The sequence below is a fragment of the Vespa velutina genome, chromosome 10 (assembly GCF_912470025.1).
Source record: "Vespa velutina chromosome 10, iVesVel2.1, whole genome shotgun sequence".
NCBI lineage: Eukaryota > Metazoa > Arthropoda > Insecta > Hymenoptera > Vespidae > Vespa > Vespa velutina.
In genome coordinates this window covers 8,285,923-8,306,676 of record NC_062197.1, presented here as the reverse complement: position 1 = coordinate 8,306,676, position 20,754 = coordinate 8,285,923, and the positions used below count along the sequence as shown (strand labels likewise).

General features: G+C 32.7%; 3 protein-coding genes across 9 annotated transcripts in view; 2 read left to right on the top strand and 1 right to left on the bottom strand.

Moving 5' to 3' along the window:
- Positions 1 to 2,470: 2,470 nt before the first annotated feature.
- LOC124951958 overlaps positions 2,471 to 20,754 on the bottom strand; it is a 21,103-nt gene continuing 2,819 nt past the window's right edge. The window contains exons 1-7 of one of the 3 annotated variants that reach the window (XM_047501102.1): positions 14,493 to 20,754; positions 8,281 to 8,781; positions 7,863 to 7,930; positions 6,819 to 7,796; positions 6,336 to 6,665; positions 3,772 to 6,235; positions 2,471 to 3,545 (exon numbers count right to left, since the gene is read on the bottom strand). The exon at positions 14,493 to 20,754 is cut by the window's right edge and continues 2,819 nt beyond it. In XM_047501102.1, the coding sequence (XP_047357058.1) occupies positions 3,776 to 6,235; positions 6,336 to 6,665; positions 6,819 to 7,796; positions 7,863 to 7,930; positions 8,281 to 8,692 (4,248 nt within the window). In that variant the 5' untranslated portion in view covers positions 8,693 to 8,781; positions 14,493 to 20,754 and the 3' untranslated portion in view covers positions 2,471 to 3,545; positions 3,772 to 3,775. Of the gene's footprint in view, positions 6,236 to 6,335; positions 6,666 to 6,818; positions 7,797 to 7,862; positions 7,931 to 8,280; positions 8,782 to 14,492 lie in introns of all 3 variants that reach the window. The other 2 variants (XM_047501101.1, XM_047501103.1) reach the window with 2 other exon arrangements.
- On the top strand, positions 9,585 to 12,627 carry LOC124951959 (protein SET). 3 transcript variants are annotated; one of them, XM_047501106.1, is made up of 5 exons: positions 9,585 to 9,964; positions 10,346 to 10,535; positions 10,663 to 10,859; positions 10,940 to 11,216; positions 11,292 to 12,627. In XM_047501106.1, exons 1-5 carry the CDS (start codon positions 9,707 to 9,709, stop codon positions 11,315 to 11,317), a joined length of 948 nt encoding a protein of 315 aa, XP_047357062.1. In that variant the 5' UTR covers positions 9,585 to 9,706; the 3' UTR covers positions 11,318 to 12,627. The 3 variants fall into 3 exon arrangements, with proteins under 3 accessions (XP_047357062.1, XP_047357061.1, XP_047357063.1); XM_047501105.1 differs by having other exon boundaries at positions 9,586 to 9,964; positions 10,654 to 10,859; XM_047501107.1 differs by having other exon boundaries at positions 9,591 to 9,964; positions 10,654 to 10,859; positions 10,940 to 11,204.
- The window catches only part of LOC124951957 (fibrillin-1-like), an 8,997-nt gene continuing 2,278 nt past the window's right edge, over positions 14,036 to 20,754 (top strand). The window contains exons 1-15 of one of the 3 annotated variants that reach the window (XM_047501098.1): positions 14,036 to 14,374; positions 15,373 to 15,675; positions 15,755 to 16,042; positions 16,123 to 16,270; positions 16,334 to 16,554; positions 16,805 to 16,960; positions 17,122 to 17,274; positions 17,347 to 17,484; positions 17,783 to 18,053; positions 18,136 to 18,341; positions 18,432 to 18,763; positions 18,837 to 19,417; positions 19,499 to 19,593; positions 20,022 to 20,362; positions 20,445 to 20,754. The exon at positions 20,445 to 20,754 is cut by the window's right edge and continues 118 nt beyond it. In XM_047501098.1, coding sequence (XP_047357054.1) covers positions 14,287 to 14,374; positions 15,373 to 15,675; positions 15,755 to 16,042; positions 16,123 to 16,270; positions 16,334 to 16,554; positions 16,805 to 16,960; positions 17,122 to 17,274; positions 17,347 to 17,484; positions 17,783 to 18,053; positions 18,136 to 18,341; positions 18,432 to 18,763; positions 18,837 to 19,417; positions 19,499 to 19,593; positions 20,022 to 20,362; positions 20,445 to 20,754 — 3,631 coding nt within the window. In that variant the 5' untranslated portion in view covers positions 14,036 to 14,286. The remainder of the gene's footprint in view (positions 14,375 to 15,372; positions 15,676 to 15,754; positions 16,043 to 16,122; positions 16,271 to 16,333; positions 16,555 to 16,804; positions 16,961 to 17,121; positions 17,275 to 17,346; positions 17,485 to 17,782; positions 18,054 to 18,135; positions 18,342 to 18,431; positions 18,764 to 18,836; positions 19,418 to 19,498; positions 19,594 to 20,021; positions 20,363 to 20,444) is intronic. The other 2 variants (XM_047501099.1, XM_047501100.1) reach the window with 2 other exon arrangements.

Sequence of the window (20,754 nt, the reverse complement as noted above, 5' to 3'; positions counted from 1 at the left end):
ATTATTACTATTATTATATATTTCATGTATAATAATATCTACATATACATTTTCGTTAACGACGATTAACAATCTACTGTTCGGTAATGTACTTTGTATAAAAACTGAAGAGTATCTTCGAAATTTGGTTCGACCTTGGAAGTGTGAAATCTGTTAGGCATCTATCGGAAGTATGTTATATTATTTTTTTTTTGTTATTTTGTTTTTTTTTCTCGATACCATCATAAAATACATACTATAATCTACACAAACCTTTATCCATATCACTATGAACTTATTTCAAAAGATACATATTTTTGTTACTATATATACACGTGTCAATATATATTGAGTATAGATATATGTACACACACACATATACACACACACATACACACACACTTGTGTGTGTATATATATATAATCTATATAATATACAATATGTGTATAAGTGATATAAATAATTTATTAATTAGGAAATTTGGAACGATTATTTATATTTGATAAAGAGTTTTAATTAAAAAATGAAAAAGCCGTCCATTATTTTTTCACGCAAATCATTATATGGAAGCCGACGAATAACTATATTTTCAATATAGATGAATGAATTCACTTGTTCCGTTTTTAATTAATTTATAAAATAGAACAAGTTTTAGGATTATTTACCTCTTTTCATGTATTCTGGAACATAACTTCACTATGCGGGTCTTTGTTTCTCAAATTATTTTCGAACGAATCAATATAGAATCGTTCAATATTTTATCAATCTACGATGAAAGACACATCGATACTTTTTTCTTTTTTTTTCTTTACAATTATTTACACAAGATCTTAGATTATATTTTATATATGTGCTCCTATAAAGGCATATTAAACATTTGTTCTCGTTATCATATTCGCATTTGTCCGACACAAATATGTTTTTCGTTCGTCGAATTTGAAAACTGTTCGAGAAACAAAGTCATCAAAAATGTATCGTATATTAATCATGTCTTAAATATTAAATAATGGTAGCACTCAGAAAGATTACGCGCTACGACTTGTAGTGCTACGGAAAATAAAGTTATCTTTATAGACTGATTATAACTGAGCAGTCTATGATTAATTAGTTTTAATCTTTTTTTTACCGCAACAAACAGAGAGAAGGCACCTTAAAAGATCTGTGATGTATCCAGCACCTATATTATTTGGTTTAATATTACACTGCTTTCAATAAATATTATTAGAGAAAAAGCTTATGGATTCTTTGATGTTTCAATTTGGTCCATTCCATTTTTTCTTTTTTTTTCTTTGCGGAGACGGAGAATTTATCATGTCTCTAATTGCGATTGCCTGTTCTATTATATGTATGAAGATATTAATTAAGCGCATTCATTAATATAGGTAGAAAACGCATTTGAATCTCACTATCTTCCTTTCATTTATTTTTCTAAATTTGTTGCATTGATCACGTGTATGTGGACCAGATTAAAAAAATCCTTTGGGTTAAAAGATTCTTTTTAGCTGCATAGAGATTTCTCCATTTTAGAATTCTCGATTGAAGCACATCATAAATCTATATTGAAGATTTATGTAATACTATCGGGTATGTACTTATTAAAAAAAAAAAAAAAAAAAAAAAAAAAAAAGAAAAAAAAAGAAAAAAAAAGAAACATTTCAGTTAATATAAGAAGTTTTCTATTCTATTGGATGCTACTATTTTTTTCAGTCTTGCCTAATCTATGGTCTTGTGTATACAAATCCGATGATTGTTTACTATCTTATTACGCATGATTATTTTGTTAAAACGTATTTTTTCAATTTTGTTTTCTTTTACAGTGTAATAAAAAGAGGGATTTTCACTGTCCCAGATATAATCTTTTTATAAACTTTAAAACAGTAGGTGTGTATAATAGAAATGTGTATACAAATATAAGCTTGAAAAACTTAAATATATATCTATTCATAAGTTTTCATACAGATCCGAGTAATTATGAAAGCCCTATTGGACAGATGAATCTCTGTTCTGTCTGATAACGAATTTATGATGCGATTGCATTTATAAGAAATTTATAATTTAGGCAATATATTTAGAAAATATATTCGAGAAGGTATATAACATAAAAAGTGCTGCTTTGGATAAATAGTAATAATAATAATAATAATAATAATAATAATAATAATAATAATAATGATAATAATGATAATAATAATAATAATAATAATAATAATAATAATAATAATAATAATAATAATAATAATAATAATAATAATAATAATAATAATAATAATAATAAATCTTAATTGTCAAATTGAACAATTGGAGAACTGAAAAAATATCGTTAAACTAGATTTTCGATCATAGTATATGAAATAAAAAATTATATAAAATATATACGATGTTACATCGTTACATACGTAGAAGCTTTATACACTCTGTGTACTATTACATTTCATATACACAAATCTACATTAGCATTACACGACATCATGTATCTGTCGTATTGCTAACATTCTCTCTCTCTCTCTCTCTCTCTCTCTCTCTCTCTCTCTCTCTCTCTCTCTCTCTCTCTCTCTCTCTCATTTCTATAGCTACCATTAATTTTAGAACAATTGTTATTTTACTCAAATAGAGAAAATATTATTAACATTTGTGATCAATCTGTTGCAATGTTTCACTGTCCCAAACAAGTAATATCTTCAAAGGCAAAGAATTTGTACGTCTGTTGTTACCCATAATACTATTTCTCATAATGTGAAAATAATGTTGCTATCTACAACTTAAAGTAAGATACGCTTTTTTCTTTTTGCTTCAAACAAAAATATATTCAGATTTTTATTGCTACTCCATCGTATCATCCATATAAAATTGTATTTATATTCGTAAAGGAACGAAAAGAAGATATATTGCTTTAAGACAGTAACACATTATGACATATCGTGACTGCTAAACAAATATGAAAAGCATGTGCATATATCTGTTTTATCATATATATCTCCAATAATAATATAATATATAGATTCCGACTTAATCTATAATCCGTATATTAAAAGTATTCTGGTATTTTTTCTTCCTTTTCTATCGATCTCGAATTCCTAATTAATAGGGTAAACAAAAAAATGTTATTCTTTATAGTATGAATTTAAAGAATGTTAATTTTGTACGATTTATGATATAAAGAAAAAAAGAACAAAAAAGGAAACAATATGATTGATAGCTTTGTTTTCCAAATTAAGAATTTTCTGTACTGTCATAAGATATAATGAAAATATAAATAATTTAACATATACTATATTATATATCTACATATATAAATAATTTAATCAAGCTTTGCTGTGACACAATCTTCCCAATAGGGCATTTTTTGGTCTATATACAATGCACAATAATCTTATGCTGATCGGAAAAAATTTCCAACCACGAATTTGTACAAGTTCTATTTGTACACCACTCATTGATCGATCACTTATAGTATAAATATCTATCAACTATGTTCTTCACTTTCAGTTTGTGAGACACTCAGAGTTTTTATAGCAAAATAACTTTTGCAATACAGACGTCAATTTGGACTTCTCAACAGTAAGCTCTGAAAATCAATTAGATCTGTAACATCATCTTTTCATTCAAGATGAAAGTGTATCAAATCAAATTAACAATTAAATATCGAAGTTTGTGTATCAAGCACAAACTTTCATCATTCTTGATATATCACTTCATCCAATTAAAAGTGCACATATTTCTATATTAGCTAAGCTAACATAAACTGTCAACTTTTTAAATAGACTGTATTACACATTAAAAGTAATTTTCACCTTTTCATGTCGTTGATGTAACAACGTTCGTAGAAGTTGTTTCAGTTGGTGTTGTCACAATTGTTGTGGTGGGAACTGAAGGGTTAATATTTATTTCAGATGTTCGTGAAATTGTTTCTTTTTCTGTACACAATTTCTTGTGTTCTTTATGTTCTGAACACGAACTTGACTTGCGTTTATGGTTTGAACTCGTCGAATGTGAATTACTCGATCCTGTATCGTCTTTACTCGAACGGCTGCTGGATGATTTCTTTTGTCCGTCTTTTCCATGACTGTGATGACTGTCCTTTCGTTTTTCTAATTTCTTTTCACTTTCTTTAATGTCAGTAGAATCTGCAGGTTTATTAGAATTAGAAACATCCCGAATCGACGAGGTCACATTCTTTGATGAACTTTCCTTTATCGTCTCACTTGTTTTATGTTCAGATTTACTTTGTGGACTTCGATGACGATGTTTTTTACGATCACGATCTCGTTTGTCACGATCTCTTTTTTCTTTATGCCTCTGACTTCTAGAATCTTTCTCATCTCTGTACTTTCGTTTAGATTCTCCGACAGAAGCGTGATGATCGGATGATTTTAAGGATTTTTCTTCTACATTGCTAATTCTACTACTACTACTGTATTTCTCACTTTCCATCAATGGTGATGTAGTCATTGAAACGGAAGAGCAAGAACTTGTACTGGTTAAAGTGGGAATTTGGTTTTCAGGGATGGTATGATCTTCAGCAGGACTCTCAGATGGTTTCTCGTTTTTTATTCTTTCCTTAGCTTCGTCCTCGGCCATTTCAATTAAAGCTTTCACAGCATTTTCTGTTGCGCATTCCATTTTCGATGTAAATGCTAATACAGTTTCCATTTCAAGTAATTGAGAATACCTTTCCAGTTTTGTAGTATCATCTTTGAACCTTTGTTCAGCAATTTCAAAACTTTCTTTTCTAATTTTATCTAGTACTTCTTTTGAGGCTTCAGCTACACCAATCCTTAAAGATTGACAAACTTCATCAACGTCAGTCTTAGACTTGTATATAGCGATTTCTAATGCCTTATCAACAACCTCAGTTGCATACGTTTTAGCTATTAGCTGTCTTTGATTTAATACTTCATTGTCCAAAACAATTACTTCAGAATTAGAAGATTCTAATACAGGTGGACAAATTTCTGAAGAACTAAAATGTCTTTTGCTGTCTTTTAAAGGAGATCCTGTTGTACCATATTTAATAGATGTTCGTTCTTCCATCACATTCAAAATAGTCTCTTTACTCGAAACATTATTATTACCACTTGATCTACTATGATGACTGCGATGATGATCTAATTTATGACTATTACAATCATATTTCTTCTTTTCTCCAGAATGATTACTTTTGCTGCTATTGTTACTGCTACTACTGCTACCATGTGAATGGTGACTTGATTTGTCACTATTGCGGCGTCGTATCTCGTGTTTTTTATCAGACCTTTTATCATCCCTTTTACTGCTGCTAGACTTTTGATCGCTAGCTCCACTCTTTGTAGTTTTACTGTCATTAAAATGATTTGTAGCTGTATCATTATTTTCTTCGCAATCTTTTCTTTTAACAGATGAGTGTCGGCCATGATCACGGCTTTTACGATCATCTTTTCGTTTTCCATGTTGATCTGACTTCTTTAAATTTCCTTGATACTCCGCAGCTCTTTCTTTAGCCTTTTTTTCTTCAAGAGAATCAGAATAAAGCTTTTGCTCTAATCGTTGACGATTAGTATTTTCTTTCTGCTCATCTCCTATACCAACGGTTTCTAATGGTTTCTTTTCTTTAATACGATGGGTAGATTCATTAATAACTCGACTATGTCTTATGCTTGAATTATGTTGTGACTCTGGATAATATTGTTTCAATCTAACATGCCATGCGATGCTTGAAACAGCTGAGACAGTTCTAAATTGATGAATAATGTTACGGGGTAAAAAATAAATATCATTATCATAAAGATTTATCCTTGCATAACGAATACCTTGTCTTCTTAATTGATTCAACTTAGCATCTTCGACCCATTGTACGCATTGAGATATTGGTGGTTCATGGAGGTCTAGTTGAAGTTTTTCAACTAACTCTGGAAAATCACCAGCGTAAAATGCCACAACGTCTTTCGTAACTCTATTATATTCTGATGCTTGACCACCATGCACCGCTTTTAATACTCCAACAGCAGCTGTAGTCATCCTATCTAATCCATGACCTACATGATCGGCATGAGCTTTTGTACGATCTTCGAACATGTATTCTCGAGCTTCGCTAAGTCGTGGTAAGTATTGTAAGTTACGTAGTTCATTTATTCCCGTTCTACGCCTTTTGTAAGGACTTTTATTTATATCTGCCGTCGGAACTAATTGTTCCCCTGGCCTAATCCATAGAATAGGACCATCATTTGATTCTTGTGGAGTTTCCATTTTTACTACTGATAGTGGACCCCATGGCATTGTCTAAAATTAATGTAAATCAATCAAAATTATATAATTACATACTAATTATATAAAAGTTAATTTGTTCGTTGCTTTAATATATATTATTATTTGTTCTTACCAATTTCAAAAATGGATTCTCCTCTAATTTTTGTAAAAGATCAGGGAAATAACCTCCAACCTCCTCATGGACAGTACCCACAAGACTTATTTGATGTAAAGGTCCATATCGTATTGTTCCATTACTGTATGCTTTGCAAACTTGCTCTTTGTACTGTACCATAGTAGTTGTTTCAATATCACTACTTCTTCCTAATACTCCATTCTTCACTGTTAAAGTAGGATAATTATTTGCCATATAATCCAAAAGATCAGGAAGATATGCTGCTGCATTATGTACTATTCCCATAACATGATGAGCATTACCATTTTCATCTTCCCCAAAAACTACCTGTGAATTATAATTAGGATTTGAAAACATTTTACCTTTTATGTTATTGATTTCAGTCCGTATTTCTCAAATATCAATACTTGTATTTAAAAAGCATATAACAAAAGTATAATCATTGTAATTAAGAAATCATTCACATTCTGAATTACATACTTTAAAATACTCTTGTGCCAACTCTTCTACTTGTTCATTGGATAAAGTATCAATTTCATCTTGAAACATATGCACAACAGTTGCCCCACCATTAGGATATGTCTCTATATGAATAAATTTCTTATATTTTAAGCCTTCTAATAATTCACTCTTCACCCCTGTACTATTAAGCATCTTATAATTTTTTGTTTGTAAATTAAGTCTCAGATTATCACTAGTAGATTTTGATAATGGTAAAGAAATTGTTTTAGTATTTAAAGGAAGTATACTACGATCACGTTTACATTGGACACCAACATTTGCCCGTTTGATTTTACTTCTTCTATAGCATCTTGAACAGTGTCTTCTATCACTATGTTCTTTACGTTTGTCTTTGGATGATGAATCCAGCTTTGAATGTGAATTTGAAGACGATGTATTAATAGGTTCTATAGATTTTTGATGTGTATTACTATCGATCTTATTTGTCACAGTAATTGGTATTCTCTCATTTCCCCAATTTGATTTAATAATTTCTGATTCTTCTTTTTGTTCAACTACTTCTGTTTTAGTTGTGTCTTGTATATTTTCTTCGGTTGAATCATGTTCCTGCTTTATTTTTGTTTGTAAAACAGAATTTTCTGAATCATTCATTTCCAATTTGCCACAACACTGATAACTCTGCAACTCTGTGCTAATTTTTGTAGATGTATCAGTATTTTCTTCATCATATTTTGCTGTATCCATTATATTAATATTAGAATCGGTATGTGTTGATGTCATAGTAATAGGAAACATTATATCTGGACTATTTGGACTATTTGAAACCCTTGGAGGGTAATCTGGACTTCGAGGACTACTGATTACTTCTCCATTACTCTGTGGGCTTTCTCCAAGTTGAGGAGTATTGTTAGAGAAATTTAAACATCCCTCTAATTTTGCTGGTAATGCATGCATACTGGTAGATAATAATGTACTGTTGCCACATGTGGAATCGGTCTAATAAATACAATAAACTTATGTAGACAATACTCTTTATCCGAAACTATAAAATCAATTACTTACATGAATAATATGTTGCACTGGTTCTCTTGCAGTCCTCAATAATTCATTATTACATTGATCTGGATTATCTACAGCAAATATAAAAGACAATATTCACAGAAACTTATATATACTTAGAACTAAATAATAACATCGGTCAAAGATTAAAAAGAACAAGAATAAATAAACTTCAAGTCGATTTTGCTAAATGTATTCGACTATAAGTTTTAAATGAACTTCGATAACGATATACAGCATATGCTTCATAAAAATATATCAAAAAAAAATTATTAGTTGGTATACTTCGTTCAAAATATTGGTTTCATATATGCAAAGAAAAAATAATAATAAAAAATAAATATAAAAAAGATCCTAGAGATGGAAAAGATGCAGATCTCTGTATATATGATATTGCTCAAAGCACTATATACATGATTACCGTCTGTTTTCTCAGGTACACAAGCAGCACTGTCTAGATCATTCCTCTGAGTGGACATACTGTCTGGCTTTGAAGGTAATTTATGCAAAGTCGTACTAATAATGAATTTATAATTCGCACGTTCTTGCACATCACCAGAAGAGCTCAAAGTGTTCGCGTTTCTTTGTAATTCATGTCGGTCGGTGTTTGTGTTGAACGATGACGCTGTAGGGAAAACCGTGGGCGTCCTGTTCGAATTTAAACCGATATCGCCGGAACAATCGGTTGCCTCTTTGTTCACGTTCTTCCACTGTGTTCCAAGCACCTTCGCGCTCGATATTTCCCTTCTCAACGGCTCAAACACTTGCTGAATCGTATTATTTACATCACATCGTTCATTTGACACGATACCCGTATCATTCTCGGATGCCATCTTGATTTTCTGAGCAATATCCTGGGCGCAAAGATACTACGTGATGTCTGATTGGTTGATCTATAGCCGCCTTTCGAACTTACGTAATTCTATTCGTTCGAAACGCGTGTTAAAGAAGGGGGTATGCCAATGAGATCATAGGTAATATCGAAGGACATTTTTACTCATTGAAACCTTCGATAATCTTCGATCATCAATTTATTTTTTTATAAGATATTATTATAAGTATAAGTATTAAGAAGCACGTGCTTGATCTTCAATATCTTTAAAGTTTAATTTATATTGAATCGATTAAAGTAATCATTTTATATACGCGTTTAATCATGAACTATTTGCTGTATGACGACACTTTCTCTAAATCGTGATTTGGTATTCCCTCTCTTTATCTCTTTCTTTTAAATAATAAAGGCTTGATTCGTATGATTGCTATCGGTCGGTTAAACCAGTTCAAACTTTATATTTATGATTATATTATTGTATGTTAATTAGTATTGAAAGAGAAAAATAATACAGTATTATTTACATATGAAAAAAAATTGTATATTTTTATTAAGTATTTAATATAAGGTAAATGCTCAACAGATAAAGCACATCAAACTATCCTGTATGTACCTTTTCAAGATATCTAGGTAAATTAAACTAGTTGTTCGTGATCGATTGCAATACAATTAAAATAAAATAATTATATAAGTACATTATAAAATATTAATTGATATGAATATTAAAACCATATAAAATAAAGATTAATTTGTATAGAATATGTGTTGATTGGCTATCTCAATAAGATCACACTAGACTACACTAGATTACACTAGATTAAACAAGCATAGCCATTTTGCTTGGAACAAAAAAGCGAGAGTTATGCCTGTCTAGATTCATTGTTGGATCCACGATCGAAGGTTGTTCGCATGATGTTGCGCGCCGCCGCGAATTCGTGATTCTTCGGGGTAAGTGCGAGGGGAAATAAACATAAAGAGAGCGGTGGAGTGGTGTGACAATAGCGCGCGTTCAACAATGTCGTCGGCGAGTAAAAAGGCGAAGGAGATAGAAGATCCAGGTTCGGGTGAAGGAGTCGAGGCTCGAGATTATGACATTGAAATACAGAAGACACTTGAAGAAATAGATGGATGTCAGAATCAAATCGATGGCTTGAACGAGAAGGCCAGTGACGAGATTCTCGAAGTCGAGAAAAAGTACAATAAGTTGCGTAAACCTTACTTTCAAAAACGTAACGATATTATCAAGAGGATACCCAACTTTTGGGTCACTGCTGTATCCTTTATGATGCCAACGTTATTTGCGATAGAAAAATGACAAAACTCTTTATAGTTTTGACATTTCCCGGCGATGCCGGCGTCCGCCGGCGCCAGCCGCCATCTTACCCACTTGTGTACCTACAGAAGTGTATATAACCTGTAGATATAATCAAAATGAACACGCTTCCTTTTTTTATTATAATCTCAAATTTGCAACTGCTTTATACCATGATTTTTTTCTTATCTTATAACGATTGCATTTATTCCTTACTATAATTCTTTTTTTTATATTTATTAAGCTACATTTATATGCTACTATGATTTATCGTAATAGGCTTAATATTAACTTTTCTATAAGATATCGAATGCATATTATTATTCCTTATTTTATAAATAGTTTGTAAACAACAAAGAAATAGCTGAAATATTGGAAGAAGATGAAGAAGATGCACTACGGTTTTTGAATAAATTAGAGGTTGAAGAATTTGAAGACATTAAATCTGGTTATAGAATTAATTTTCACTTTGATGAGAATCCATATTTTGAAAATGAGGTTCTCACTAAAGAGTTTCATCTAGGTTCTTCCGGTGAGCACAGTTTTTGATTTATATACCTTTATCTTTTTTGCAAAATGTTATTAGAATATAATACAGTAATATGAAATTCAAGTATCTTAGTTGTGATTAATCTCCTGCTGTTTTGCAGGAGATCCAGCATCCCAAAGTACGCCTATTCGTTGGAAAGAAGGAGCAGATTTAACAAAACGTGCAAAAACAAAAACACCTTTAAAGGGTCGTAAGAGGCCACTCAAACATAGATCATTTTTTGATTGGTTCACGGATCATGGTGATCCTAGTTCAGATGAAATAGCTGAATTAATCAAAGATGATATGTGGCCTAATCCTTTGCAGGTATAATTGATATGAATTCAAATATTAAAAGCGATATTTATATTACATATAAAAGTATTGTTATTTTCTCATTGTTTTAGTATTATCTAGCTCCAGATATTGATATTGAAAATGGTGTTGAGGGTGATGGCGAGGATTGTGAAACAGAGGAAGAAGAAGAAGAAGAAGATGGTGGTGGAGATGATGGCGATGAAGGAGGTGAAGGAGAAGAGGGAGATGATAGCATAGTAGTAGTTGAAGATGACGTAGATGAAGAAGATGAAGAAGAGGAGGCTGTGCATGATGAAGATGATGGTGTAAATGAAGAGGATGATTTACTTGTAGATGATGAAGCGGATCGTGAAGGTATTTTTAAAAGTTAGAATAGTTCATTTTATATTTATTGTTATTACCATAATCTTCAGGAATGCTCAAAGAAATATAACATTTTAGATGGTGATGGAGAAGAACCAGAATAGAATTAAAATTTGAACTCTATAATCAGTCGTCATTGCTGAAATTGTGAAAGCATCAAGGAACTTGAATCCTCGATTGATCGAGAACAAAGAAAGTTTGTCGAACTAAAAACATTAAGCCATATGAATAAAACTTAGGAAAAAAATGTTTAAGAATATAAATAGAGAAATTAATTTCGCGCACAAAAGTTCTCTTTAAGTATGTGCGTTAAGCAATATGGCACTCTTAGTAGTGTACCGAAAGTGACTTAGAAATAATGCAGTTTGAGTTCCCTCCATGCGCCATGTCAAAACAATGTCGGGTGTTAGATATTCCTAAGTTATATTCATATGGCCTAGTCATTCCCCGAATATTAGATATACAACAGAGGACACCTGCTTGGGTCTATAATATTACCATTATATTATTAAGTTAGGTTATATATAAGAGGTAAATGAAGGCGTCAAGCAGGCGTTCTACTTGTTCTATTTCCCATCAAAATCTATTTCCTGAATATTACCTTTCAATGAGAAATGTCAGGTAACATTTTTGAGAACGACGAGAATAAATATAGCTATGGATGTAAAATGCAATGAAGGTTTTATCTTTCGTAAGTTTTAATCGAGAAAATAATGCTTCTATATTATTTTTTTTCATAAATACGTAATCATATTCATAATATTTTTAATACTGTATAAATCATTGAAATATGGAAAGAAAATTGTTTTATTCAGTATCATACTAACGATGAACAAAATATTATTAAGTTTCTAGTTTGCGTGTGTTTCATTATATATTCGTATTTAGAGAATATAAGCATAATAAGATCTATAAAATATAGCTTGAGAATGTATAATTATTTCCGTTACATACACTTTTTCCTGTTTATTTTGTATTATTTATAATAATTTTTTTAATATAAAATAAAATACGCTATATTTTATTATATAAGTTAACAAGAATATTTGAAAGTCAAGAGTAAAGTCTTCATTGCCATACATCTATCGTTTCATCAAAACTCATGTGAAATTTTGTTATTCAACCTGATGCTTTTATATTGATCTTCGCGTTATTGGTTCAACTACCACAATTGATATCTCTTTAAAGGCATTATGTTGCATGGACAAATTGTTGGAATAGCCTTGATTATATATTGATTTTAAAAATGTAAATAGTCTATTCAAACAAAACTGATCCATTTTTATTCCGACGATTCCATGTAAAGTTTCTAATTTGATATGATCATAAATTGAACATTTTAACTAAGTATGTGCAGCATCCCTCGAACCTTGCTATGATATAAATACAAACTTTTATAAAATATTTTTCATCATTATTTGTCCTTTATAATTAATATTTCCAATTTCTATCATCTTATATTGATTTTATTTCGAATATCAAGTATTCTATCGTCATATCATAGTTACTTAAGTATTCGTTCTCCTTTCTTTTTTTTTTTAAACGCAAACAGGCCACAAACATGTGCCGTTTGGAAGATGAAACAAAAAAGAGCACTTCGGGTTCAAAAATGACGCCTAAGACGCAGATGAAGTTTGAAGGAAGAACGTGGCACGTTCCGACTATGAAACGTTTTCGACTGACAAAAATATGAATAACTTTTTTACAACGAGCGACACTGTAACCCGGATATTATTCGATCATTACGGTATCACGCGTATTACGAGAGCCATACTAATCTCGTTATGTATTTTCACGACGATGATCTTCCTCGTTCTCATAGCGAAGCGTCATACCGTCACATATGGCACATGTGACCAAATTTCCTATCCCTTATACGGGATCTAATCCATCGAGTTGAGGATGTTGTGATGAAAATTTTTTTTTTAAATTCGTCATCACGAACAAGTAATCTTTTATCCTTTACATAAATAATTACATAATTCTAACAGTGATCATGTACATTCGATAATGAACCGTTTAATGATATTCTTGATTAAGAGCGACGAAATACTTTAAGTATCTACCACTGACAAAAATGATCTTGCGCTAACAAATTAAATTGATCATTTTCATGATACAGATATTAACAGATTGATTGTTTCATTCAAATTACAATCTGTAAAATTATAATAATAAAATAAACACTTGTAAATATTAAAATAGTATGTAAAACGCGTGAAAAATATTTGAAATAAGAAAATCAATGATCCTACTTGAATGAGAGTCAGCATTACCGATTTTTTGATGGAAGTATTAGAGGAAGAAGAACGATAGTAGGAAGGGTCGAATAAAAAAAGAAGAAGCAACAGATGAAAAGGATGAGGAAGAAGAAACGATGCTGGTAAAAGAAGAAGTAGGAAAGAGAAGTCCGGCATTGCCGAATCTTTTCGAACTCGATAATAGGGTAGAGTTGTCCTATACCCTGCGGGTGGTACGGAAATTCGCATGATCAACAAGGCTAGCACTGTGCGCTAGAGTAAGAAAGAGGAAGCCGCGACAAAAAAGGAGCTTTGTGTCGGTCGGCAATGGGAAAAGAGATCACATGCCGCGGAAGATTAAAAAGACGAAGGAGAAGAAGAAACTACGAGAAGAACTAGGAAAGACAAGGATAGAACGTTCCTTGGATTCTATCATGAATCCTTACGAATCATCACGCGTGCCTTGTGAGAAAGAGAGACGGATTAAAGTAAAATACTAAGGGTGGGGGTAATGATGAGAACAGAGAGAGAGAGAGAGAACGAGAAAGGGGGTGGGGAGAGATGGTAAGATCTTTTACGAGGGAGAGACGCGTTACAAAGGTGCAGATGACAAAACCGAAGCGACTGAGATCCGAGAGCTCCAATGCAAGCCAAGCGCTCGACCGAAGTGCAGTGCGTTCTTCTCTTTAAAAAGATTTTTTCTCTCTTGGAGAGAAAGAAAGAAAGAAAGAGAAAGAAAGAAAAAAGAATCGATCTATAGATCGCGAGTTTCGATAGTACGAAAACAATACGATTTTTTTAACATACGGAAAAAAAGATTCCGGTGCAAGAAAATGACGCGAAAAAGTTTCGAATTCTACGGCTGCTTTATCTTTCTTCTGATCGTCCAGCTGGAGCAGTTGATACTATTGCAGAGGGGAGGTAACTCTTTCTTTTTCGGTATTTCTTAAAGAAAATTGTTAACAACACATATATCGATTAATTTTTTATAATTTCTTGCAATCACGGAAGGTAGATTGTAAAAATATTGTAATGTTACCGTTGGAGGATGAAGATTCTCTCGATTAGTCTCTTATGTTTTATTATTATTTTCTCCTTCGCGTTGAACTTCATCGTTTCGTTGAGCCGTCGTTGTTGGATAAGCGCGTGCGATTGTCTTAAACGAATCATTCCATTAGCCATCGTGACCTAGCCCTATTTGTGTACGCGGGCTACGCTCGTCTCTGAATTGACTTCGATAAATTCACAAGCGTTAAGCGTGATGCATATCAACGAGACGCGATCTGATCTATTAAAGATCCTATTGAATTTATTTGAGAATTTTCTCAATACACCTATATATACATAAGTCATACATTGTCGAATAAAAAATTTGTTTATACGTATTCTGATATCATTGATAAGAATAGTCGAGGATGATGAAGTAACTTATCAAACAATATTACATTAAATGTTGAAGCTGTTAATCACTTGGTTTCTAGGTACTTCATGAAATATTATATTTGCTCAACAGATGATTTCTATGAACGATATTTTTTTAACTTGCGCAGTTTTCTTATGTTTGTTCAACAAGATGGTTTCTATGAACGATACTCTTCTAATTAGCATAGTTTTCTTCTTATCACGTTATTCAAACAATAGTTTTTCTTATTCGCGCGCAATGATTCGTATTTTTGTTCCCTTACCTACTTCCTGCTCATTCTAGATCGCGAATACCTCAATGAAAATAGGTAGAGAAATAAAATGCAAATAGGAGATAACTTGCTTTTGATACTAGATCAACGATTCTTGTCTTTGCTTGTGTTTGTTCTGTGAAAAACAAAAAAGAAAAACACTGGCAAAATCTAAGACAAGATAAAATGATAAAAATGATAAAAGCAAATGGTTAGGTAATAGAATTTACTGTTTCTCCCTTTCAGGGATTATAGTCGAAGCTAGAATAGAAGCACAATTTGAAAAATGTTGTGGCCTTGGTACTTCATGGGCAATGGAAGGTCTTAAATGTGAGAAATTTACTGGACCGGTTAGTGGGGTTCCTAGAGTCGAACAAGGTCTCTGTTTAGAAGCTGTGGATATTTGTTGCGTGCGAACTTATCATGATCAACAGTGTGAAAAAGGAAAAGCTGATGCTCGAAATGGCTTGGCCTGCGTTACGAGCACCAGCGTGAAAATACCGAGACGAGGAGATTATCATCGTGATTGTTGCGAGGGTTGCAAGCTCGGTACTAAACATTTGCTAGAAATTCTCGAAATTTATTTTTACTAGGAATCATAGAATATGTATGATTTCCGATATTTTAGGAATACTTGCCGGTTCTATGGGCCAAGGTTGCTCATTCAAAACATTTACTTTTGGAATCCCATGGGATCCTGCGTTTTTACAATGTTGTTACGAAGCATTACCGAATACTACATTGGTTACGGATGCTACATATTCTACACTTTCATCCAATAGTAATACGGAAACCGAATCTGAGACTTCTCTATCCGCTTCTTCAATGACATCTCCATCTTCGGAATCGTCTTCTTCCTCTTCGTCCTTACCTTCTTCTCCTTTCTCGACTGATTCGACGACAATACCTACGCCTCGTAAGTGATAAAATCAAGGATAAGAAGCTAGAAACAAATTTTCATCATGATTTTTTACGATAGAACAATTTTTTCTATAGCGTTGGATGATATTTGTCAACTGATGAAAGGTCTTCTCTGTACCGATATATGCATACCAACTCCAGGATCTTATTATTGCGCTTGTCGTGAAGGATTTACTCTTCTGGAAGATGAAAAAACTTGTAGACAAGATCTATTGACCGATAGGTACGATTATTGAATAAACAACGATTAGTATTTTTTTATACGAAACATTAAATGTTCTTCTAGATGTAAGTCCACCAATCCTTGCGAGCAACGATGTACGGACACTGGTGTAGCAGTCCGTTGCAGTTGCAATCTTGGATTCGAATTGGCTGATGACAAACGTTCATGTATTCTAAAATCAACAACGAATAGTACTGGATCGACTGAAACTGACGAGGATGATGCATTATTACCTCTTTGTCCTGCTGGTTATCGCTATAATTCTACTTTACAAGTTTGCAATGGTATGTATTCATGTAGAACTCTCGAGAAGCTCTATAAACAAATTAAATGTATGAAAGGTAAAAGAATGTAACGGTAATAAATGGTGACGACCGTAAGCTTGGTAACGCGAGATCTTTATCTTGCTTTTGCTCCCGCTTTTTCATTCTAGTCAATTTGTTATTCGCTTATTGTCTTTGTGCACAATGCATTGCATTGAACTCGATTTTATCATAATTTCGTGCTTTTGTCTTGATACCATCTCGCATTTAGATATAAACGAATGCTTGGAAAGAAAAGTTCAGTGTCCAGGACGATGTGAAAATACCATAGGATCATTCAGATGCATCATAAAAACACAAAAAAATGCAGCCTACGAAGCTTGTCCACCTGGATATCAAAGGGATGCTCGGACTAAAGTTTGCACAGGTATATCTCCATTTAAAATATAAAAGAGATACTTTTGTTATTTACCAATACTTTTATATTCAGAGATCGTTTTAAATATGTATGATGAACGCTTCGTGTTGAAATAAGAAAATATTCATTGATTAAATAAAAAAAAAAATATACGAAAGGATATTTTTTAGATATCAATGAATGCGTTGTATCACCAAATGTATGTACGGAAAGTACACATTTTTGTGTAAACACACAAGGTAGTTTTTCCTGTCTTAAAATGGTAGGTACGAAGTCATGTCCTGCGGGATTTAAATTCGACAAGACATCTCAGACATGCAAAGGTACATAAAATAATTAACGAAGTCATCTAATGACGAAGACTTCATACAAAAACTTTCCTATTTTTTGATTAGACGTAGATGAATGTGCTGAAGGGATACATAGTTGTTTGGAAGAGACAGAAGAGTGTAGAAATATTGCTGGAGCTTATGAGTGTGATATTAAGTGTCACAAGGGATTCGTTTATAGCATTAGTTTTGGAAATTGTATTGGTTAGTGTTATAATGTAATTTATTTTAATCTTTTCGATTAGAATTATTTAATTTTTATCGATTTATTTTTCTTTACTGTCCCATAGAAATATACACGCAATTTCGTTTTTTTATTCTCTATATCAGCATGTCGACCCTTTCACTTTGGTTTTCGATGCATGCGAGGTAACAATTATTAACATTTAGTTTATATGATAAATCCAATAAAAAGATCCTATTCTTCCTTTCTTTTTTCTTGAAAATGTTATTACAAATTTTCTTCGATATTGAAAAGTTCATTTCTTTTAATATTATTTAGATTTGAATGAATGCACTGAAACCATTATGCCTTGTCCCGAACCTGGAACACAATGTGTTAATACAATCGGTGGTTACGAATGTACCAGATCAAAGGACTTTATTTCTTTTGGTTCTCCATTGAATAAAACTGTGTGGAATGTTGATTGTCTACCTGGTTTTAAACCATCACAAAATCTCACGGAAAATTGCATTGATATTGACGAATGTACTGAACAACTTCATATTTGTGAATCGGACGAGCGATGTCTCAATGTGATCGGTAGTTACAGGTATACGATTTCATTGAAAATATACATAGTTTGATGATTTGTGTATATGAATCATATAAATGAATATAATGAATTTTATTAGGTGCGAACTGTTAGTATATACTGACGGGAATGTAAATGATGATGAAGAAGAACAGCAACAACAAAAAAAAGAGAGAGATATAATTTTATATAGTAGGGATAACAAAACAGGAATTCAAACGACGATACCTATGACAATGAGTGAAATGAACAACTTATCGTGTGATTCTGGATATAAGTTCGATTCAAAAAGTAGACTATGCATTGGTGAGATGTTATATAATATGTAAACAAAATATTTATTACAAATTGCCTCGTTATATTTGATCGTCTCCGTTTCTCATGTATTTCTACTAGACGTGGATGAATGTATTAGTGGAATAGCGGTATGCCGTGTAGGAGAACGTTGCGTGAATTCTTTGGGTACTTACGAATGTTATTCAGCCTGTCTACCAGGATTTAAACCGTACAAAAAGCCTGGATCTAACGGAAAAGAGGATTGCCGAGACATAGACGAATGTTCACTTGGTTTACACACCTGCAAGAATTCTCAAGTTTGTCGTAATACCAATGGCTCTTACGTTTGTCAAACGTTGAGTACTACTACGAGCACGACAACGACCAGAACAAGTATTGCAGATTGGACTACTTTAAGGACAATGATTGATTCTCATGCGAATAGGATACAAGTACATTTCGTTCACCTGCCACCTGATAAGATCTAAATTTGCTTTTTTTTTTTTGAAACATATCTTTACGTAGATCGACGATCGTCAGTGGAGTGTGGAACCATGTGCATTGGGATACAGAAGGAATCCTGCAACAGGACAATGCATTGACATAGATGAATGTGTAACAGGACCAGGTTGTCGAGATCACGAACGATGTCGCAATACTCTCGGTGGTTATGAATGTTCTCCGCTTTGCAGCATTGGATGGTTCTTCAGCACGACGACGAAGAGTTGTCAGGACGTGGACGAGTGTCTTTTGGGTAGACACGATTGTCCACAAATGACCCATCAATGCGTTAACACCAATGGTTCCTATCATTGTCAGTTAATACCACTTTGTCGAAGTGGATTCAAACGTGCCTTTAATGGAACCTGCGTTGATATCGACGAATGTTCTGAAAATCTTCACGATTGTCGCTTACAATTTCATCAGTATTGTGTTAATAAAGAAGGCAGCTATGAATGTCTAACACGTTTGCCTTCCTGTTCATCGGGTTATAAATATTCTTTGCAGAGCAGACGTTGCGAGGACGTGGACGAATGCTTAAACGGTGAACATAGCTGTGATGCTAGACTTTCACAAAGATGCATCAATCTACCAGGTACTTACAGGTAAGCTATATTTTTGTAAATTGTATATTTTCTTATTAAGAACTTGTAACGTTTATTATAACTATTCTGTATATTTTTTAGGTGCGAACAACCACCAATACCCGAACAACATCAACGTCAACGACCGGCTTGTCCTTCTGGATTTCGATATAATTCAAGATTGAGAAAATGCACAGGTATTCGAATAATACTTACAAAATAGTTAAAACAACTGCAGTATTCTAATAGAAAAATTATATAAACTCTATTTGGAAGATTTAAATATAAATTTTTGTAGAATTCTAACATTTGCAGAATTTTGGAAGATATGTCGTATGATCGCAACAATGTATTTTGCGGTTGAATAGTTGGTAATAATTTTGTTTAAACCATAACATTGTAGACTAACTCACACGACTATTATGTATATGTATGCATGTTGAAATTCTCGTTTTTCACAAAATCTATTTTTAAAATTCGTTGCATTGTCCAACGTTTCTATTGCATGTCGAACAATGTTGTATGTGTTGTCAAATTGATATAATTAATATAACATAATATTATTAAATCAAATTTGTTAAATCTATGAGATAAAAATATATACAATCGTTTGTTTTTGAAACAGACATCGATGAATGTGCCGAAGGATTGGATAGCTGTGGCGAAGAGATTTGTTACAATCAACCAGGTGGTTATAGTTGTGCCAAAGCACCAATTCCGATAACCAGAAAACCACCTACGACTCCAATGACACCGTCAGCCGATCAAAAATGTTTAAAGGGTACAAAATTCGTAAGAAATCGTGGTTGCGTCGATATCGATGAGTGTCGCGAGATCGAGGATGTTTGTAGTAGTAACGAACAATGTATTAACACTATGGGAAGTTATACTTGTAATTGTAGAACCGGATTCAGACGTGAAAATCTTACACAAGCTTGCGTTGATATTAACGAATGTCAATTAAAGGTAAGTATTTTGAATTCTAACTTTACAAAGATAAAAATGTTAATTCGAAGAAATGAAATGTATTTTTAATCGTGAATTTAAGGAAAACGATTGTCTACCAACTCAACGTTGCGATAATACCATAGGTAGCTACATTTGTACACGTTTCTTACCCTGCGGTACCGGTTACACTCTAAATGCAGCGACTGAAATATGCGAGGACGATGACGAATGTCTTCTTGGTACACACGATTGCAGTGAAGGTTATCACTGTCGAAACACTGTCGGTTCTTATCGTTGCGATCGGAATTTACGAGTAACAACTCCTCAGGCTCTTGTCGCTACGACGACTTTGACAACTACTACGACAATGACACCATTTTCTGTGACTCCTAACGTTCCACCTGTTAATT

Excerpts from the sequence above, each read along its gene's own strand:
- LOC124951959 (XM_047501105.1), top strand. The coding sequence starts at position 9,707 with ATGTCGTCGGCGAGTAAAAAGGCGAAGGAGATAGAAGATCCAGGTTCG. Across the intron at positions 9,965-10,345 it reads CCAACTTTTGGGTCACTGCT|TTTGTAAACAACAAAGAAAT; the intron begins GTATCCTTTATG and ends TTTTATAAATAG. Across the intron at positions 11,217-11,291 it reads TCGTGAAGGTATTTTTAAAA|ATGGTGATGGAGAAGAACCA; the intron begins GTTAGAATAGTT and ends ATAACATTTTAG.